Source organism: Epinephelus moara, chromosome 19 (assembly GCF_006386435.1).
Source record: "Epinephelus moara isolate mb chromosome 19, YSFRI_EMoa_1.0, whole genome shotgun sequence".
NCBI classification, from domain to species: domain Eukaryota; kingdom Metazoa; phylum Chordata; class Actinopteri; order Perciformes; family Serranidae; genus Epinephelus; species Epinephelus moara.
The window spans coordinates 674,139-690,064 of NC_065524.1; the positions used below are offsets into that span (position 1 = coordinate 674,139).

The 15,926-nt window shown below is 39.7% G+C and overlaps 1 protein-coding gene across 1 annotated transcript in view; it reads left to right on the forward strand.

Annotated features, from left to right (window-relative positions):
- The window catches only part of pitx3 (paired-like homeodomain 3), a 29,851-nt gene extending 16,908 nt beyond the window's left edge, over positions 1-12,943 (forward strand). Inside the window, exons 3-4 of the mRNA XM_050070848.1 lie at positions 3,256-3,461; positions 11,409-12,943. Coding sequence (XP_049926805.1) covers positions 3,256-3,461; positions 11,409-11,978 — 776 coding nt within the window. The 3' untranslated portion in view covers positions 11,979-12,943. The remainder of the gene's footprint in view (positions 1-3,255; positions 3,462-11,408) is intronic.
- Positions 12,944-15,926: the final 2,983 nt, after the last annotated feature.

Consider the following 15,926-nt stretch of genomic DNA (forward strand, 5'->3'; position numbering starts at 1 on the left):
AGTGAGACTGCGAGAGAGAAAGAGAGAGTGCGCGTACGAGAGACACGCAACATTGATTTACAATTGTGGTGACCTCCTCCCAGGCTACCTTTGCATCATCAGCCCGTGGTGGTCTGCTCGCAGTTCCGTATATTCGGACACTGTGAGCAGACCTCCCGGACCAAAACATCAGTTTCCTCCTGGGGTCCGTCTGACACTGCTGCTCTCTTCTGCCATGGCAAATTGAGTAAACTCTCATCACACCTTCGTGCGGCGCATTTAAAGGCGAGGAGAGGGGCTCATTTGATTGGAGTGATGTGTGTAAAACCCACTCCACGCCTTCTCTCCTCCCTCTTTCCGACTTGCGCAGGTAGGAGGGACGGAGGTGGGAAAGAGGAGTAGCTGTGCCAGGCGCACGGTGTGCCAAACTTGCAAAATCCGCCTGGCCACACCCAGTTGGCGAAGCGCAGGTGCGCTGCGCCCCCGCCTCGCCCGGTCTGCGAAACTAGAGCCCTTAGTAGTTGACGTTGAAGTTCCTCATACAGCAGCAAAACCCTACAATGGTTGCTTTGCATACCCAACAAAATGATGTTTGCATGAACAGTGCAGACAGTCTGATGTACAACATTTTAAAGTAGCGCATATTATATCAGTTTAGAATGTTTATTGTATGAGTGTGTGACTTTCAACGTAGTAAAAGCAGTGATTTACAGACTACTCTTGTCCCATGTCTTTGTTTAAAGAACATTAAGGAGAGTTACTTGATTGGCTGGATCCACTAAGTAACACGATTACCATCATGGGAGATTTTAATGACGACATTCGTAAAACATCAATTACCCTGAAATACATAACAGACAAAGGGCATGTTTAGGTTGTCAAAGAACCTACACAGAAAAAGAAATGTAATCATGTGTATGTGAAAATGACAGTATGATGTAGAATCAATAGTGTTGCAGACATATCAGTGATCGTAAGAGGACTGTTTGCTATATTACATGAAGAACTTTTTACAGTGTTTAGGGAGAATAACCCCAGAATTTTAATAACTGTAGGTTTAACTCCTGTGTTCTGCTTTGTTTGGCAGAGGAGGCAGAGAGAGGGTTCAGAGAAAGAAGAAGATATACTTTATTAATCCCTGAGGGGATATTCAATTTTTTTTACTCTGTTGTCATATACACACAGGCCCAAAATACACACACATGCACAAACAGGACCTATATATGCATTACATGGACAGATGTCAGAGTGAGGAGGCTGCCTTGGACAGGCGCCCCAAGCAGTTGGGGGTTAGGTGCCTTGCTCAAGGACCTCTCTAGCTACCAGTCCACACTTCATATTTGGTCCACGTGGGGACTTGAACTGGCAACCCTCCCGTTTTTCACATAACCATATTCAATTTTTGTTAATAACATTATTGCCTCTATGAGTTCCTGTATGTTTTTTAATGTGTGTTCAATGTGAAAAATGAATTAACAAATTTTTCTTTTCCTGTATTACAACAGCATTTATAACTAAAACATGTATTGACAAACACTAAAAAATAGCACTGCACTAATTACAAAAACAGTGACACCACTTGGGGTTCATTTGCAGATTTCAACTTATTGCTTACTTTTTTGGTAAATTTTTACCTTAACATTGACATTAATGCATTTTCATTGACTTCTGTCAATCTCAAATGAATGGGCATCCCCACTTTGGTTGGAAATTAAGTCTTTTTTCTATACTGAATTATTAAAAATTAAAGGCCTTTGTACATTAGACCTGGGGGACTGGTGGCCATCTTGATTTTGACCTCTCACAGCCCTTAGAGGTCAAATCTGACTTCTGAATCTGAAAATAAACTTCATGGTCTGTGTTTACTATGCTAGAAATGTCATGCTTTTCACACAAAATGCACTATTGTTACAATATGAGAGCTTATCCGTAGCACTAATAGACAGCCTGTACCTTGACGCGGCCACGCCCTTAATTATAGATAACTTTAAGCCTTAATAAAGTTTATCGGGTCAGTTATATAAAAATTCACCACCTTTACAGTTGTAACTAATGTTGAAATTAGCTATAGAGACCAAAACTGTTTTTGTACCAGGCTGTAAACCTGTTAATTTCTGCTGTAAAGTTGGGCATTTTAACATGGGGGTCTATGGGGATTGACTCGCTCTAGGAGCCGGCCATTAGAGGAGCTGCAGTTTTTGGTACTTCCACACTGACTGCGTTTTTCAGCTCAAGAGGTTGTCGCTTGGTATTCAACTGCCTGTAGACCCTTGGTCCACTGTACGGCACTTAGTTAGTGGTAATTTGATTGACTGCAGATATATTTGTTAAAGGGTCAAGGGCGTAGGATTTAGTGGCATCTAGTGGTGAGGTTCTCTAGCATGCCAAGTGTGAAGGAGAACTATAGTGGTCAACATGAAAATGTGATAATGCAAAATTGCAAATGGCCCTATCCAGAGTCAGTGTTTGGTTTGTCTGTTCTGGGCCACTGTAAAAACAACATTGCAGAGTGCGTGGGAGAGGACATGCTAGGTTAAATATTAAGTGTAAGTGTTTTATAAGTGTTTTGCAGGTTGCAAACGTGAGGCCCACCGTGCTGCTACTCCATTGTTTACCAGCTGTAAACTTGTTTTCGCGACCACCACAGAAGGCCTGCCTCTAAAATCATTTGACAGGACAATGGAAAAAAAGCAGAGATGACGTGGGACACTTTTCTTCTCTGAGTTGAAGTTTTTTCAACTCAAGGAATTCAGAGTGCACCGGCAAAAACACTAGGTGCCTAGAGGGCAGAAACGCGAGGTGTGTAGCAGCACAAAAACAGCGTGCAAAAAGCTTCAATGTCATTGAAAACAATTGCAAAAAGCTGCTTCCAGCTATGTATATATATATATATATATATATATATGTATATCTGTGTGTGGGTGTGTGTGTGTGTATAGGGTCAGTTGGCACCCACAGCTTCTTTTTGTCTCCCAGAGTGTAGTGCAATGTGACAATAAACTGATGAACAAAATCAGCACACATCAGTTTGTAGGTGTAACAACATATTTTTCCCCTTGTTTAATAATGACATGTGCCTTAAAACCAATGACACTGAGATATTCCACATCTACAATGTATGCATTTCTATAATCTTTAAGTACAGTTATCTTTAAATGACCCAGTGATGCATTTTGTTCTCATTGGTGTAACTTGTTATTTTGCGTACTCTCATCTATCTTCCCACTGAAGCTGCACTTCCCAGTATCCTTAAAAATTTTTTTTTTCCTTCTGTAGACACAGAGAAATCCCACCAGAACCAGCTGGATGAGTCCAGTGCTGAGGACGGCTCTCTGAAGAAGAAGCAGCGGCGGCAGAGGACTCACTTCACTAGTCAGCAGCTCCAAGAGCTGGAGGCCACCTTCCAAAGAAACCGCTATCCCGACATGAGCACCAGAGAGGAAATCGCAGTGTGGACCAACCTCACTGAGGCACGAGTCAGGGTGAGTACACACACTCTGCCATGGTCCCACTGGAACCGAGAACCCTGATCATATCTTTATTACAGCAGGTGATTTCAGTGATGAGCTCCTCCTCTCTGGTTGAAGGTGTGCTAAGCAGCACAACACAGTGTAGTTTTAGTTAAAGGTGTTGTTGTGTTTACGCTGCCCCTAAGTGGCCAAAAAGTCTATTCATGCATGTTTAAAGCTTTTTTGATGCTTCAAAGATAATAGGGATTTTAAATGTTTTTCAAGTTAGATCGAATCTGTTGATAACCAAAGTTTTAATCAGATTTCAAAATCTTTTAATCTGGCTATTACCACACAAACCTAAGAAGAAATATAGACAGAATTAAAGGTTATAGTCAGCCAGTGTAATCAGTTTTGTTCGTACTTTACAAGAGCTAGCTTAGAGTTCAGTTCTCACAGATTAAAATGAACTTGTTCCTGTTCATAGTTCGTAATTGTATTTTGAGCTAAGTTCAAAGTCCTAAAAAATGGACTAGTTTACATCTATTTCTTCTATTTTTAATGAGCTGCTCTAAGCTATTTTTTTTTTTATAAAACTTTCCCCAACCCGTCCCGTCTATCCCCAGCCCCAGTTATTACCAATGCCCACTTCCCAAATGAAATGAATGATTGTATACTGAATCACAGACACAGATGACATTTGAAAGACAAGAAGAACCACTGTGAGTATATGTTTTACCACTTAACCTGGTCAGAATCCAGTTATGTAAAAAATTATTATTATATTGTAATGGTGGACTTCTACTCTAAATGCACTCATAAATAATTTGCAAAAACAAAAAGTTATGATTGGTTGATTAGGTTTTTTTTTAGTAGTCTTAACAGACCTTTTTCAACAAAAAAGATGCATTTATTAATTTTAATAAATGGTCTACTCATTTCAGTGATTAAAGTGATACTTTAAAAGAAATTGCACATTATATTTTGTATTGTATTTGTCGTCACGACTCAACCTATCCTAACTTTAAACTTTTTTTTAAAGTATCTCCAGAAAACAGTATGTTGAAAACTAAAATAAATAAATAAATAAAATAAATATTCTGTGGACATAATCAATAAATTCCTCATAAATTCAAATGCCCCAAAGCGAGCTGGTACGGGCTCCACCACTGGCTTCATTACAGCTGTTACAAGAGAAAGATGTGCTATGATTTTAGCTCTGCAGAACACACCATTTAGAGAAAGCAGTACTGGAGGAAAAAAGAACAGGACTTTGCAGCTGTCGGCTTGTGATCTCACCCCTTGGTAATGATTTCTTGTGATCAACTTCAACTTGTTTTTTTTATTTAGACCCGGTGGGCACAATTAATTTGCATTTTAATATGTTTTTTTTTCATTGGAAACTGTACTGATTTGTTTATAAAAGTCCTTCAAATATCTGGCTTCAGCAGTACTAGTAGCTGTGGTGTCTATTGTACCATTAGCATTAGCTGTGTTGGTGTTGTGTTGTGTCATTGTGATATTAGCTGTCATGAGATTGACCCCTGCTAAAGCACAAGTTCATAAGTTGCAAACTGAGCTCTTTTAGTGTGTTTAAAGCCAATCCCAACCATTTTTTATAGGCCTCAGTTACTGTATATTCTATACATAAGTTTACTGTGATGTAACTAGGGAAAAAGTATCCAATATAATACCTAAATGGTTAGAGAATAAAAGGGCAAAAACTTTCCATGAAGTGTCCTACTAAAGCTTTAGTTCACACACTAAATGTAAATGTCAAAGGTGCAGCAGGGTGGCCACACCCAGTGGTTTGGTCATTGTAACTATATGGAGCAGGAGGACACACATTCTGATGGATGATAAAACAATCGCTGGCCTGCCTTAGTAGTGGATCAAATTAATGTTGGCTGGATGAAAGGTCACATAGCACACACTCTTGGTTGTTATTTTGAAAGGACAACAGACTACACATGGTCTCGTCCTTAATGTCTCTCTGTGGCCTGTCCAACCCCTACATGCAGGCAGATTAATACATGCCCAAAATACTTCACCTGTCAGCTTGATTCACGTGATTTGTCACAGAGCTGCTGTTAATCATCAAAGCTGCGACATGATGGAACAAAGTGACAACACTCAGTCGACGGTCCTGCAGTGGAGAATGTTTTTTTGTTTCTTTTTTAATTTTATATACTTTATTAATCCCCAAGGGGAAATTCAATTTTTCACTCTGTTTGTCAATTACACACAGGTCCAAACACACACATGCACAAACTGGACCTATACATGCACTAAGAGGAGAGATGTCAGGGTGGGCTGGCAGGCGGGGATGGTGACAGGCTGACAGGCGCTCCGGGCGGTTGGGGGGTTCGGTGCCTTGCTCAGGGGCACCTCGGCAGTGCCCAGGAGGTGAACTGGCACCTCTCCAGCTACCAGTCCACGCTCCATATTTTTGGTCTGGACGGGGACTTGAACAGGCGACCTTCCGGTTCCCAACCCAAGTCCCTATGGACTGAGCTACTGCCGCCGTTGTCTGCTATACAGACTGTAAAGAACTACAAAGCAACTGTGTGATTTTAAAAATGACTTTACTTGACTTGACTCATTCATTTTGAATGAGTGTTAGCCTCCAAGTTGCTGAAAAGACAGCAATGACTAGCTAGAACACAACCGAAGAGTGTTCTGCAGCTTTGAAGGCATCATGCCAAGGTGACACACCATTCACCATCCCCTCCACCTCCTGATGACAAAGTCAGCTCATATATTACGCCACTTTAGAAACCTTGATATGATGCGAATGAAATGTACAAATGTAACATATTTGTGATTTGCAGAAATGTATGAAACATTTTCTTCTGGCAGCTGGGCTTATGCCAGAGACCGGCACAAATACATCAAATAGTATCTTGTCACAAATTACAAATACTCATTTTGCACAATGAACGAATATTACATACACTGAAAAGTATTGTATTTCATGTCTCCATCTGCTGGTGGGCCATCACAATAAGAGTATGCATGTATAATATGATGTTAACTCCACTACAGAAGAGACTTTATGATCACTAAAATTAGGAGGGAAAAAAGTGGTTATATCGATATTGGTTATTTGCCAAATAAGTTGTAATATATTGGCATATTGGATACCGCCAAAAAATCCAATATCGTGCATTTTACTTGTAGCATAATGTGATGATGTCATTGCATGTGGACAACGTGATGGCACAAAAGAAAGAAGTCTTAGCTTTCTGCTGCAGAAAGAATAAATGCTCTGCTCCTGAAGTTTTTTTTTTTTTTTTTTTTTTTTTATTTTGGACTGATTTTAATCAGGATTATAACTTTTCAGAGGGATAAATATTTCAAATACTCAAATACGAGCCCTTAAAGTATTTTGTTACAAATTACATCTTACTTTTTGTGTCCTGCAAAATTCAAATTACAAAATACTCAAATGTAACTAAAAAGTTTTTTAGTGACCATACTGCCTATTTCTGGCTGACCCTGTATGTGTTCTGGTCTACAGCCCTGCTAATGGCAGTGCTGTGGCACAGCAGGGCTTTGACCTACACACATTTATTTAAATACCTTGGTGGGTGGTAAAAGTTAAGCAATGTAGCTCCACTATCATTTCCCAACAGTTTAATCTAGCTATATTAACAAGTATCATCTATTATGGGAAAAATTATTGTAGAAGTAGGCTACAAGTAGCCCACTGTGGTATATTAAGCAACCGACTTGCCCATACGACGCTGGCATATGTTCAAATGCAGTTTTTCATCATTAATCTTTTTATGCATGATTATTCCTACAATATCTGAGAAAACATATCACAGTAAGGTTAAGGTAATTAATTAAATTTATATAAACAATCAATCAAATGGCTGTGTGTGATGTAAACATTAAAATGAATACAAATATGAAAATAAAATAAAAATATGACTGATGAATGTTATGGACCTCTATGTCTGCGTGTTATGGAAAGAGGCAACTGTTTGCTAGCAGTCTGCTAACTGTTTGCTAGCACGTGAATGAGGTGATAATATATCAGGTGTTGTGTTTACAGCCTTTTACACCAGGGGCCAAAAAATTAATAAATACATGTCTAAGGTTCGGCAATGTGTTACTTCCACACCCTTCACTTTCCTTACTAAATGTCACACTACTTCATGTGTAGATTGGACATTATTCCAACAGAGACTGGACTGATATCAAGGGCCATGGCACAAAAATGAAAAAATATTTTTTGCATATTTTGAAGGTGATGTTGTGTAGTGGAAGCCCTTATGATATGCTGACATCACCAAGAATGCTTAACCTACATTTGAAATGAGTGCCAGAGTTATCTACATTTCTCCATCAGGAGCTGGGAACCTCAAACATGTCATTCAGAATACAGCATGCCTGTTGGGATGTCTCATTTTCTGAGCCACTGACAGGCAATATACTGTACTTAAAACACATCACTAACAGAAGTCTTGATTCTTTGATTTCAATTTACATAAAATATATATCAATGCTTTTTTTTTTAAAAAAAAAGTAACTTGATCTCCTTCTCGTTCAGTCCTGACCATTTCACAGTTTGACATATGAATGTGGCTGCAGTTGAGCCAGTAAATAACCTTGACGTTCAGCCTTTTCACAAACCTTCTAACAGCATTGCCTTTGAGTCAAGGTAAAGATTGGATAGCTTCTGTCCTCAGGCCTGGGGTTTCCCCTACTGTCACTGGGTGGAATGGAAAACTCAGAGTCATGCACTTTATGCTCATATTAATGGTCAACAGCATTCTGTTACTATAATAACAGAGGGTTGGATGATACACAGCATGTATGCCAAGGAAGCAGAGCGGCGGCTGAGTATCAACAAAGAAAACGCCTGTAAAAGTTTCATGAGGATTAAAGGGATAAAACATTTGATAGCAAATTATTTTAGTGCAAAGCAAATGCATACAGATGATAAGGAGACTTTTTGTCCTCATCTGTCTAATTCAGAGCCAAAGTTTGTCCATAACTTTACACCAAGAGGAACTTTGCATAGTTTTCATTTCTAAAAAGCTTCAATTTACATTTTCCACTAAAGCTTTAATCCATTTCATATCTTTCAAATATAGGACCACAAAATGACAAATGTGAAGATTGCCCTTCCCTGACATTTCTTTCATTGGGATCTCACTATTCAAATAAGTCAATGATTAGTTTTAATAAGCCTTGCCTAATATAACTGTTTGATGATACACTTCAACTTACTTTCTGGGATCATTATGTCTTTCAAAAATTCTAGAGACATATGCACACAATATTACTGAAATGACTTTAGAGGGATAGGATACTCTAACTGGATGTGATTTAGAATTAGAGTTTATTGACTCCTGACACTTTATGACATTTGAAAATAACTTCTTCAGTCACTCTATTTTTTTCTTGTGTGCAAAAATAACATAAGTCCATATAAGAGATGAAATATCCCGTGCCTCATAATAACAAGTGGGCAAAATGGTTGGTCTGCTACTTAAGCATTACTGACTGGCTATATCCAGGTCAGTGATTTTACTCACAATTCCATATGTCAGCTTTCAAACTTACCTTCCTAGCAGCTTTTAATGGTGTGTGTATGTGTGACTGAGTGAGGCCCACAATTACAATTCAACCCCTATTACCTTGACAGATGCACTGCTGGCTTCATAATTACAGAGGCTTACTGTACACATAAGTTTACTTTTGTAGTTTTGGCCATCGTTCCTACTGTGCTCATCAGTTACAGTAGAGATATACAAAAGCTGCCACATCACAACAACCAGAAAAACTGCTAAATTTCTATATTCATTCCTTAAAGGAACAGCAAGTAGGGTTTAGGGGGATGTATTTGCAGAAATTGAATATAATATAATAAGTATGTTCTCTTTAGTGTATAATTACCTGAAAATAAGAATTGTTGTGCTTTCTTCACCTTAGAAATAGCTGTTTATATCTACAGAGCAGGAGTGGGTCCTGGTTTATGGAAATCACCTTGTTGCACGGCCAGATTTCTACAGTAGTCCAGAACAGACAAACCACCACTGGCTCCATATTGGGATATTCATGTTTTTGTGTCAGCCACTGTAGTTAGAATCCCATCGGTAATGAGCAGCATTGGGAAGACATTGATTTGTAACATGAAACTGCTTTATTCAATGTTTTTACTGGCCTAACTTTTGCGGTCAGTTTGTTTTGGAGAAGAGACCTCTGTGGATAATTCAGCTCCCTATAAAAACCTCCTGAATGTCTGACTCTTATCAGAGAAAAAAGGTGAGCACACATTAGCAGGTTCTAGCAGCTAGCGGCCTGTCCCTGACGAGCCAGTCTGCGTTAGAAGTACACTAATTTGTAATGTGAAACTGCTTTATTCAGTCTTTTTACAGGATTAATTCACCTGGTCCGTTTACAAATAGATGTTATTTAGTATGAAGGATCTGTTTTGTACATGGAGAACAAAATGCTGTCAAGTGGTTCAACCAGACTGACAACTAAAAGAGACAAAGATCCCTCTGAGCAACAGCTGAATAAGAAGAGAAGAAATCAATCACTGATCAAAGAAACTTAAAGCTTAGCATCAGAATGTGAACAGATTTAAAAAGGAACATGTTCCTGTTTCACTGTCACTGCAAGTACACTATAATGCCTATAACCAGTGTATAGGAGTAACCAGTTACATGTTACAGAGGTACATAATGAAATTACAAAATAAATCAGCAAAACCATGTGGACATTTCAGCTGCATTGCCCAGTTTAAAACATTTGATAGGTAAGCAATCAAAAAGTAATCAAAGGTTTTAAGTTAAATTGCTTTGATGAAGTAATTAAAATATACATTACTTATTACATTTTTTAACAGGGTAACTAGTAATCTGTAATCTATTACATTTGAAAAGTAACCCTCCCAACACTGCCTTTAACAAGCTGGAATGAACAGTCAACATTTTGCTTTGACAAACCTCCTCTTCAAACTTCACAATAGAAATAGAAGGTTAGTCTGGAGTTAGCACTGTTAGAATATCAGCTTAACATACTATGAATGGATGGATGGATGGATGGATGGATGGATGGATTGATAGAAGGCATACTACTGGTTATTTCACATCAGACATATTATTATTTTTTTTGTCTTTTCCCTCAACACATTCTCACTCCAACCTTATCACAGATCAATGTTTGGTCATGGACTTTCCATGTCGAGTTATGACGTGCAAGGTACCCTGTGTGTATTCTGGTTGCCGTGTCAACTTCTGCCTGTTGCATGCATTGTCTGTTTTCAAAATACACTTCCTTTTTCACATTCAGTCGCTTTCAAAATAAATGCACTATGTCAGTACAACACCATGAATTGACATTTTTTTCCTTCAACAACAAACGCACGTGGTTGGGTTTTGAAAAAAAGAACAGGGTTTGGCTTTACAATCTTATGGGAAGCCAACAACGACCTGCCAGGTGAAAGTTGGTGGTTGTTCAACCCATCCACCCGCACTACCAGGATTTCTGTTGCCTTAACTTTAGTTGTTGTCCTGCCGCGTTTCTAGTATCATGCCAATCTGCTTTTTTTGTTGATGTCTGATGCCAGAAGTCACTGACGAAGTGCCAGTTTTCGACAACTTTGGGGTGAGACCTGGTTGTTTTCCTCTGTGCTCTTCTCACTGCTTTGTGGTGGGCTGGGCTCAGTTTGAAAAAGATGATGTCACATACCTCTGACCAAACTATACCCACAGTCCTGATTAGTTTTTGAGTTTTAAACGTTTAAATAATAAATAATACCTAACAATATATTTTTTTGTTGTTTGTTTTTTAAAAAACTAATTGCGACTGTTTTTAGTCATACATATTTTATGTTAACAAGGGAAAACTTGAGGTCTAAAACAAAGCCTTTAATGCTTTAAGGGAAGCATCAGGTATCAAAGAGGGTTCCGGAAATAGATTGAACACTGAAATGACTTTTTCTGTCTTTGGCTCCCCTAGGTATGGTTCAAGAACCGCCGTGCTAAGTGGAGAAAGCGGGAGAGGAACCAGCAGGCAGAGTTATGCAAAAATGGCTTTGGTGCCCAGTTCAATGGACTCATGCAGCCCTATGATGACATGTATACGGGCTACTCCTACAACAACTGGGCCACCAAGAGCCTAGCAAGCAGCCCACTCTCCGCCAAGAGCTTCCCATTCTTTAACTCAATGAATGTAAGCCCCTTGTCATCCCAGCCCATGTTCTCTCCCCCCAGCTCCATCCCCTCCATGAACATGGCCTCTAGCATGGTGCCCTCAGCGGTGGCCGGGGTTCCCACTACGGGGCTCAACAACTTGGGCAACCTCAACAACCTCAATAGCCCTACTGCGCTCAACTCGGTGGCAGTGACTGCAGCCACATGCCCCTATGCCACCACGGCAAGTCCCTACATGTACAGAGACACCTGCAACTCCAGTCTGGCCAGTCTGCGGCTCAAGGCCAAGCAGCACACCAACTTTGCTTATCCAGCAGTGCAGAATCCTGTGTCCAACCTGAGCCCCTGCCAATATGCTGTGGACCGGCCGGTATGAAGAAGAAACGCAGATGACGACCCCTGACCCAACTGACCAGCTGTAAGTTACTATTACCCCACTTCACATCTCTTCAGTTCCATCTCCAAACTGCCAGATGTGGTGCAGACTGGCCGATCATGTTTTGATGGTACACAAAGAGAATAATCTTCAAAACTGACACAACAAATAGATATGCCCAGATGGACCACCGCGCTTCAAAGGAATTCTTTCCAGTTTGTGAGACTTTGTTGCTGAACTGACCAACTGCTTCAAAGGATTTCTAAAGCTTATATCCATTATCATTTTTTTCCTTCTTTTGAATTGCATGATTAGTGTAAATGTAGAATCCAAGAGTAAATAAAACATGGAATCTTCAACTGGACTAGTGGTCAACATCTTGGCCCAAAAACATTAAAAGTGATTTCTGCTGCCATTGCAGGAAAAGGGACCTGTGGTTGTGATGCAAGAGAAATGGAGAATGTATATAATGGACTTTTTTTTTTGTTTTGTATGTGACAAAAAATATATGAAAACGTACTTCAAAGATGAGAAAAGCATGTTCATCAAAAGCAAAGGCCCTAGGTTTATGTACTATGAGCACATCTTTTAGGAACTTTAAACTTTGTTGTGAATTTTTCTCCCCTTGGAAGGTCATTGGTCAAAGTCAGCTTGGATGGGCAAGAGGAGGGCAGTCCTGGAACGTGAACATAACCTCAAGTGGTTTAACACAAAAACAACAATTTACTCATACATATACTCATACACATACCAGAACATCAGCAAGATTTTTCAAGTAAAACTCTAAAAGCCATTAAGTATATAGATTTGTGTGGTGTTATTCCAAGGGAGTCCATGACTGTAAAAATGTATGTAAGAGTGCAGTTGTCATAACAAAAAACAAAACAAAAAAAGAAGCTTTTTTCCTGGTGTAGCCTGCTTTGTCTCATTAAAGAACCAATTAAAGGATCCGTTTTTATGAACTACAGATGGACTTTGGCACTGAACGGAAAAGTAAACATCCATTCATATCTGTAATCTACAGCCTACGGCTTTAGTTGAGTGACATAGACCAAAACATAATGTTCTCGCAACAATGAGCACAATGCCATGGAAACCCCGAATCACTTCCATGGCAACACTTACGCAATGATGAAGGGGAGTAGTAGGCTGGAGGGAGAGAGGTGGGGAGATATAGATGTTCACTGATATGTTTGACCTACACTCTGAGTGGTAACCACAGGCTATCCAGTAACACAGCAGGAATTCACAGAAGCTGAGGCTGAAGCAGGGCCAGGATTACACAAGAGCTTCAAGGAGCGAGGTGTCCCAGCGGAGCCACAAACAAGGGGTTAGCAGCCCATCAATCCCCATAAATGTTTATTGCTCTGACATTTCAACTGTTGTTGTTGTTTTTTTCACACCGATTTCTAGGTAAATTCTACAAAGTCAAATTTGAAATCACACAGCTTTTCTCAAATGTTTCGTCATGAGGGTGGAAAGGTCTCAACATTTAGATTACATAACACTGAAATTCTGCTGCTAAATTTACCACACAAATTCTTCTATTGCCGCTTATAACCACCGGTCATAAAATATCTTTTAAAGCAGCAGTTCCCAAGAGATGGGTTGTGGTCCAAAAGTGGGTCGCGGGTCCATTCTGAATGGACTGCAAATGACTTGCAAACATGTCAAGTTTGGAAAAAACACCCTTTATTTTGAAGTGCAGTAAATTTCTGTTGAGGTTTTATTTGGAATGCTGTTTCCTGCTGTACAGTGAGTGACTAGCGGACATGAACTTGACAGAAACAGCAAGCTAGCTCGACACACAGCCAAACGAAAGTATGACGCTGAATATATTTAACGTGTGGACATTAAACTAATGACTAAAGAGAAATCTTGTCCTTGTGGCTGGGCCAGTTGGGAACCACTGCTTTAAACAATTGTTGAAAAAAGAGGAGAAAATAAAGGAGAAACTACATTTTTAAAAAATAAGTTTAAAAAGTACAATGTGTTTTGGCATATAAAACATGAACATTAAAAGAAACAATAGACTGGCAATTAATATTCATTTTTGACCTGGCAATTAGTGCTTTGACATAACAATACAGTATATCAACTCCCCTCACTCACTCCAAATTTAATTGTGAGGCCAAAAAATTGTATTGTGTAAACCAGGGGCATGCAACATTTTTTAGGGCAAGGACCCCTTAGCTGAGAGAGAGACAGAGCAGGAACCCCCCATCAGGCATTTTCCAAAGGGGGGCCCTGATATTTGGTGAGGTATTCTGACTTAGATATTCAGGCTGCATTCCACCTCACGTTAACATTGTCGGCTGTGTTTTTTGGCATTGATGCGCATCTGACCCTCACTGTCAGATGGACTGTATCATTTTACAATATCTACGTCTGGAAGGAGTATGAGATGACACATTGAAATGTCTTTTAATGATAAAAATACATTTATTTATCATTCAAATACATATAACTGCTATTGTCAGTGATATAAGTCAGTAAGTAAATTGTTGTACTTGATCCCATTTCAGGGTCAACCATAGGCCTTGTTTTAGTGTTGTGTACAGTAATTTATCCATTAATTAATGACTAGGTCAGTTTATCGTTGCCAGTAATAGATTGGATTCATGTGCGGCTGAGCGGCTCAGAGGTAGAGTGGGGCGTCAACTAATCAGAAGAGCCGCTGTTCAATCCCCAGCTTCTTCAGTTTGTGCTGCTTAAGTATGTCAAACACAGGTCGAGGGCCTGACTTTAAGTCTAGAGAGGGTTGGCTGCGAAGCCCAATAGTCGCAACATCAAGTGCTCTCCCCCTTAGCTTGCCCAAAACCTCCTCCACCTGGTTACATAGTTCAATGCCCCTCCTGCTCAGATAAAGCCTCATAGCTTCTTCCCACTCAGAGACTATGTTTTCACCAATACTGGTCCCTATCTGCCTCACTAAGTCACTGAGAACATTAACCGGTACACGTTCGACATCTGGACCAGAAGGTGAAGACTGACCATCCAGCCCAATATCTGCAGTGGGACATGCACCATCACACGTTATTCTTAGCTTTAGTATAGTGTGGAGTAGATGTGACACGCCTGTCCTCATTAAGCTCACCCAAAGTAGGAAACTGACTAAACCACAGTTTTGAGCCCCTACCAATACCTGACACATTAGGCTCATCCATAGTCAGTGAAAAAGAAAACAAACAAAAAAATAAAAATAAAATCTCAAAATCTGTAACTCTATGAGCCTATTTCTTGTACAGCTTTAATCACTGTTTCTTATGTTAACTGTTTTTTTTTTGTTTTGTTTTTTTACTTGACCGTTCTCTCAAATACAGAGGAAAAAAATGGTCAATTACTGAATCCACACATTATTGATTAACCCCACAAAGAGGAGAAAGAGTAAAAATAAAATATTCAAAACCAAATAAAATTTACCTTCACAGGTTACATTTACATGTACCAATTTAGCAGTTGCATGAACAAAATCACAATTACCAACTAAAAGTGTATTTTTTTTCTGGGCCTTTCTCAGGGCCACAACAAATAAAATTCAGTCCAAAACTCAGGCTTTAAGCCATAACTGTGACTCACGGCACCAAGGAAAAGTTCAGAGCACCGGCGAAGCAGCAGTGCGAAGAGTCGTCTGTCCCACGTCGAGGCACGTCGAGGCCGCAGCAAAACCAGGGAGAAGAACGGGTCACGGCACCATTGTAGCGGGTTGTACTCTCATGCATGGACTGCGGAACGCATCTGAACAAGGGGGGGCCATAATTTCAAGTCATGCAGAGGGGGTGGGGGGGCATATGCATTGAAACAGACAATATTACTGATGTATTAAATAACGTTGCGGAGCACTTTTTTTTATTCCGACGCCACACAGTCACATCTACAGTACACGCATGAACACGAACACATGCTTGCTCAGATTAACCCCTCTGATCCCACTCTAACATTCACACA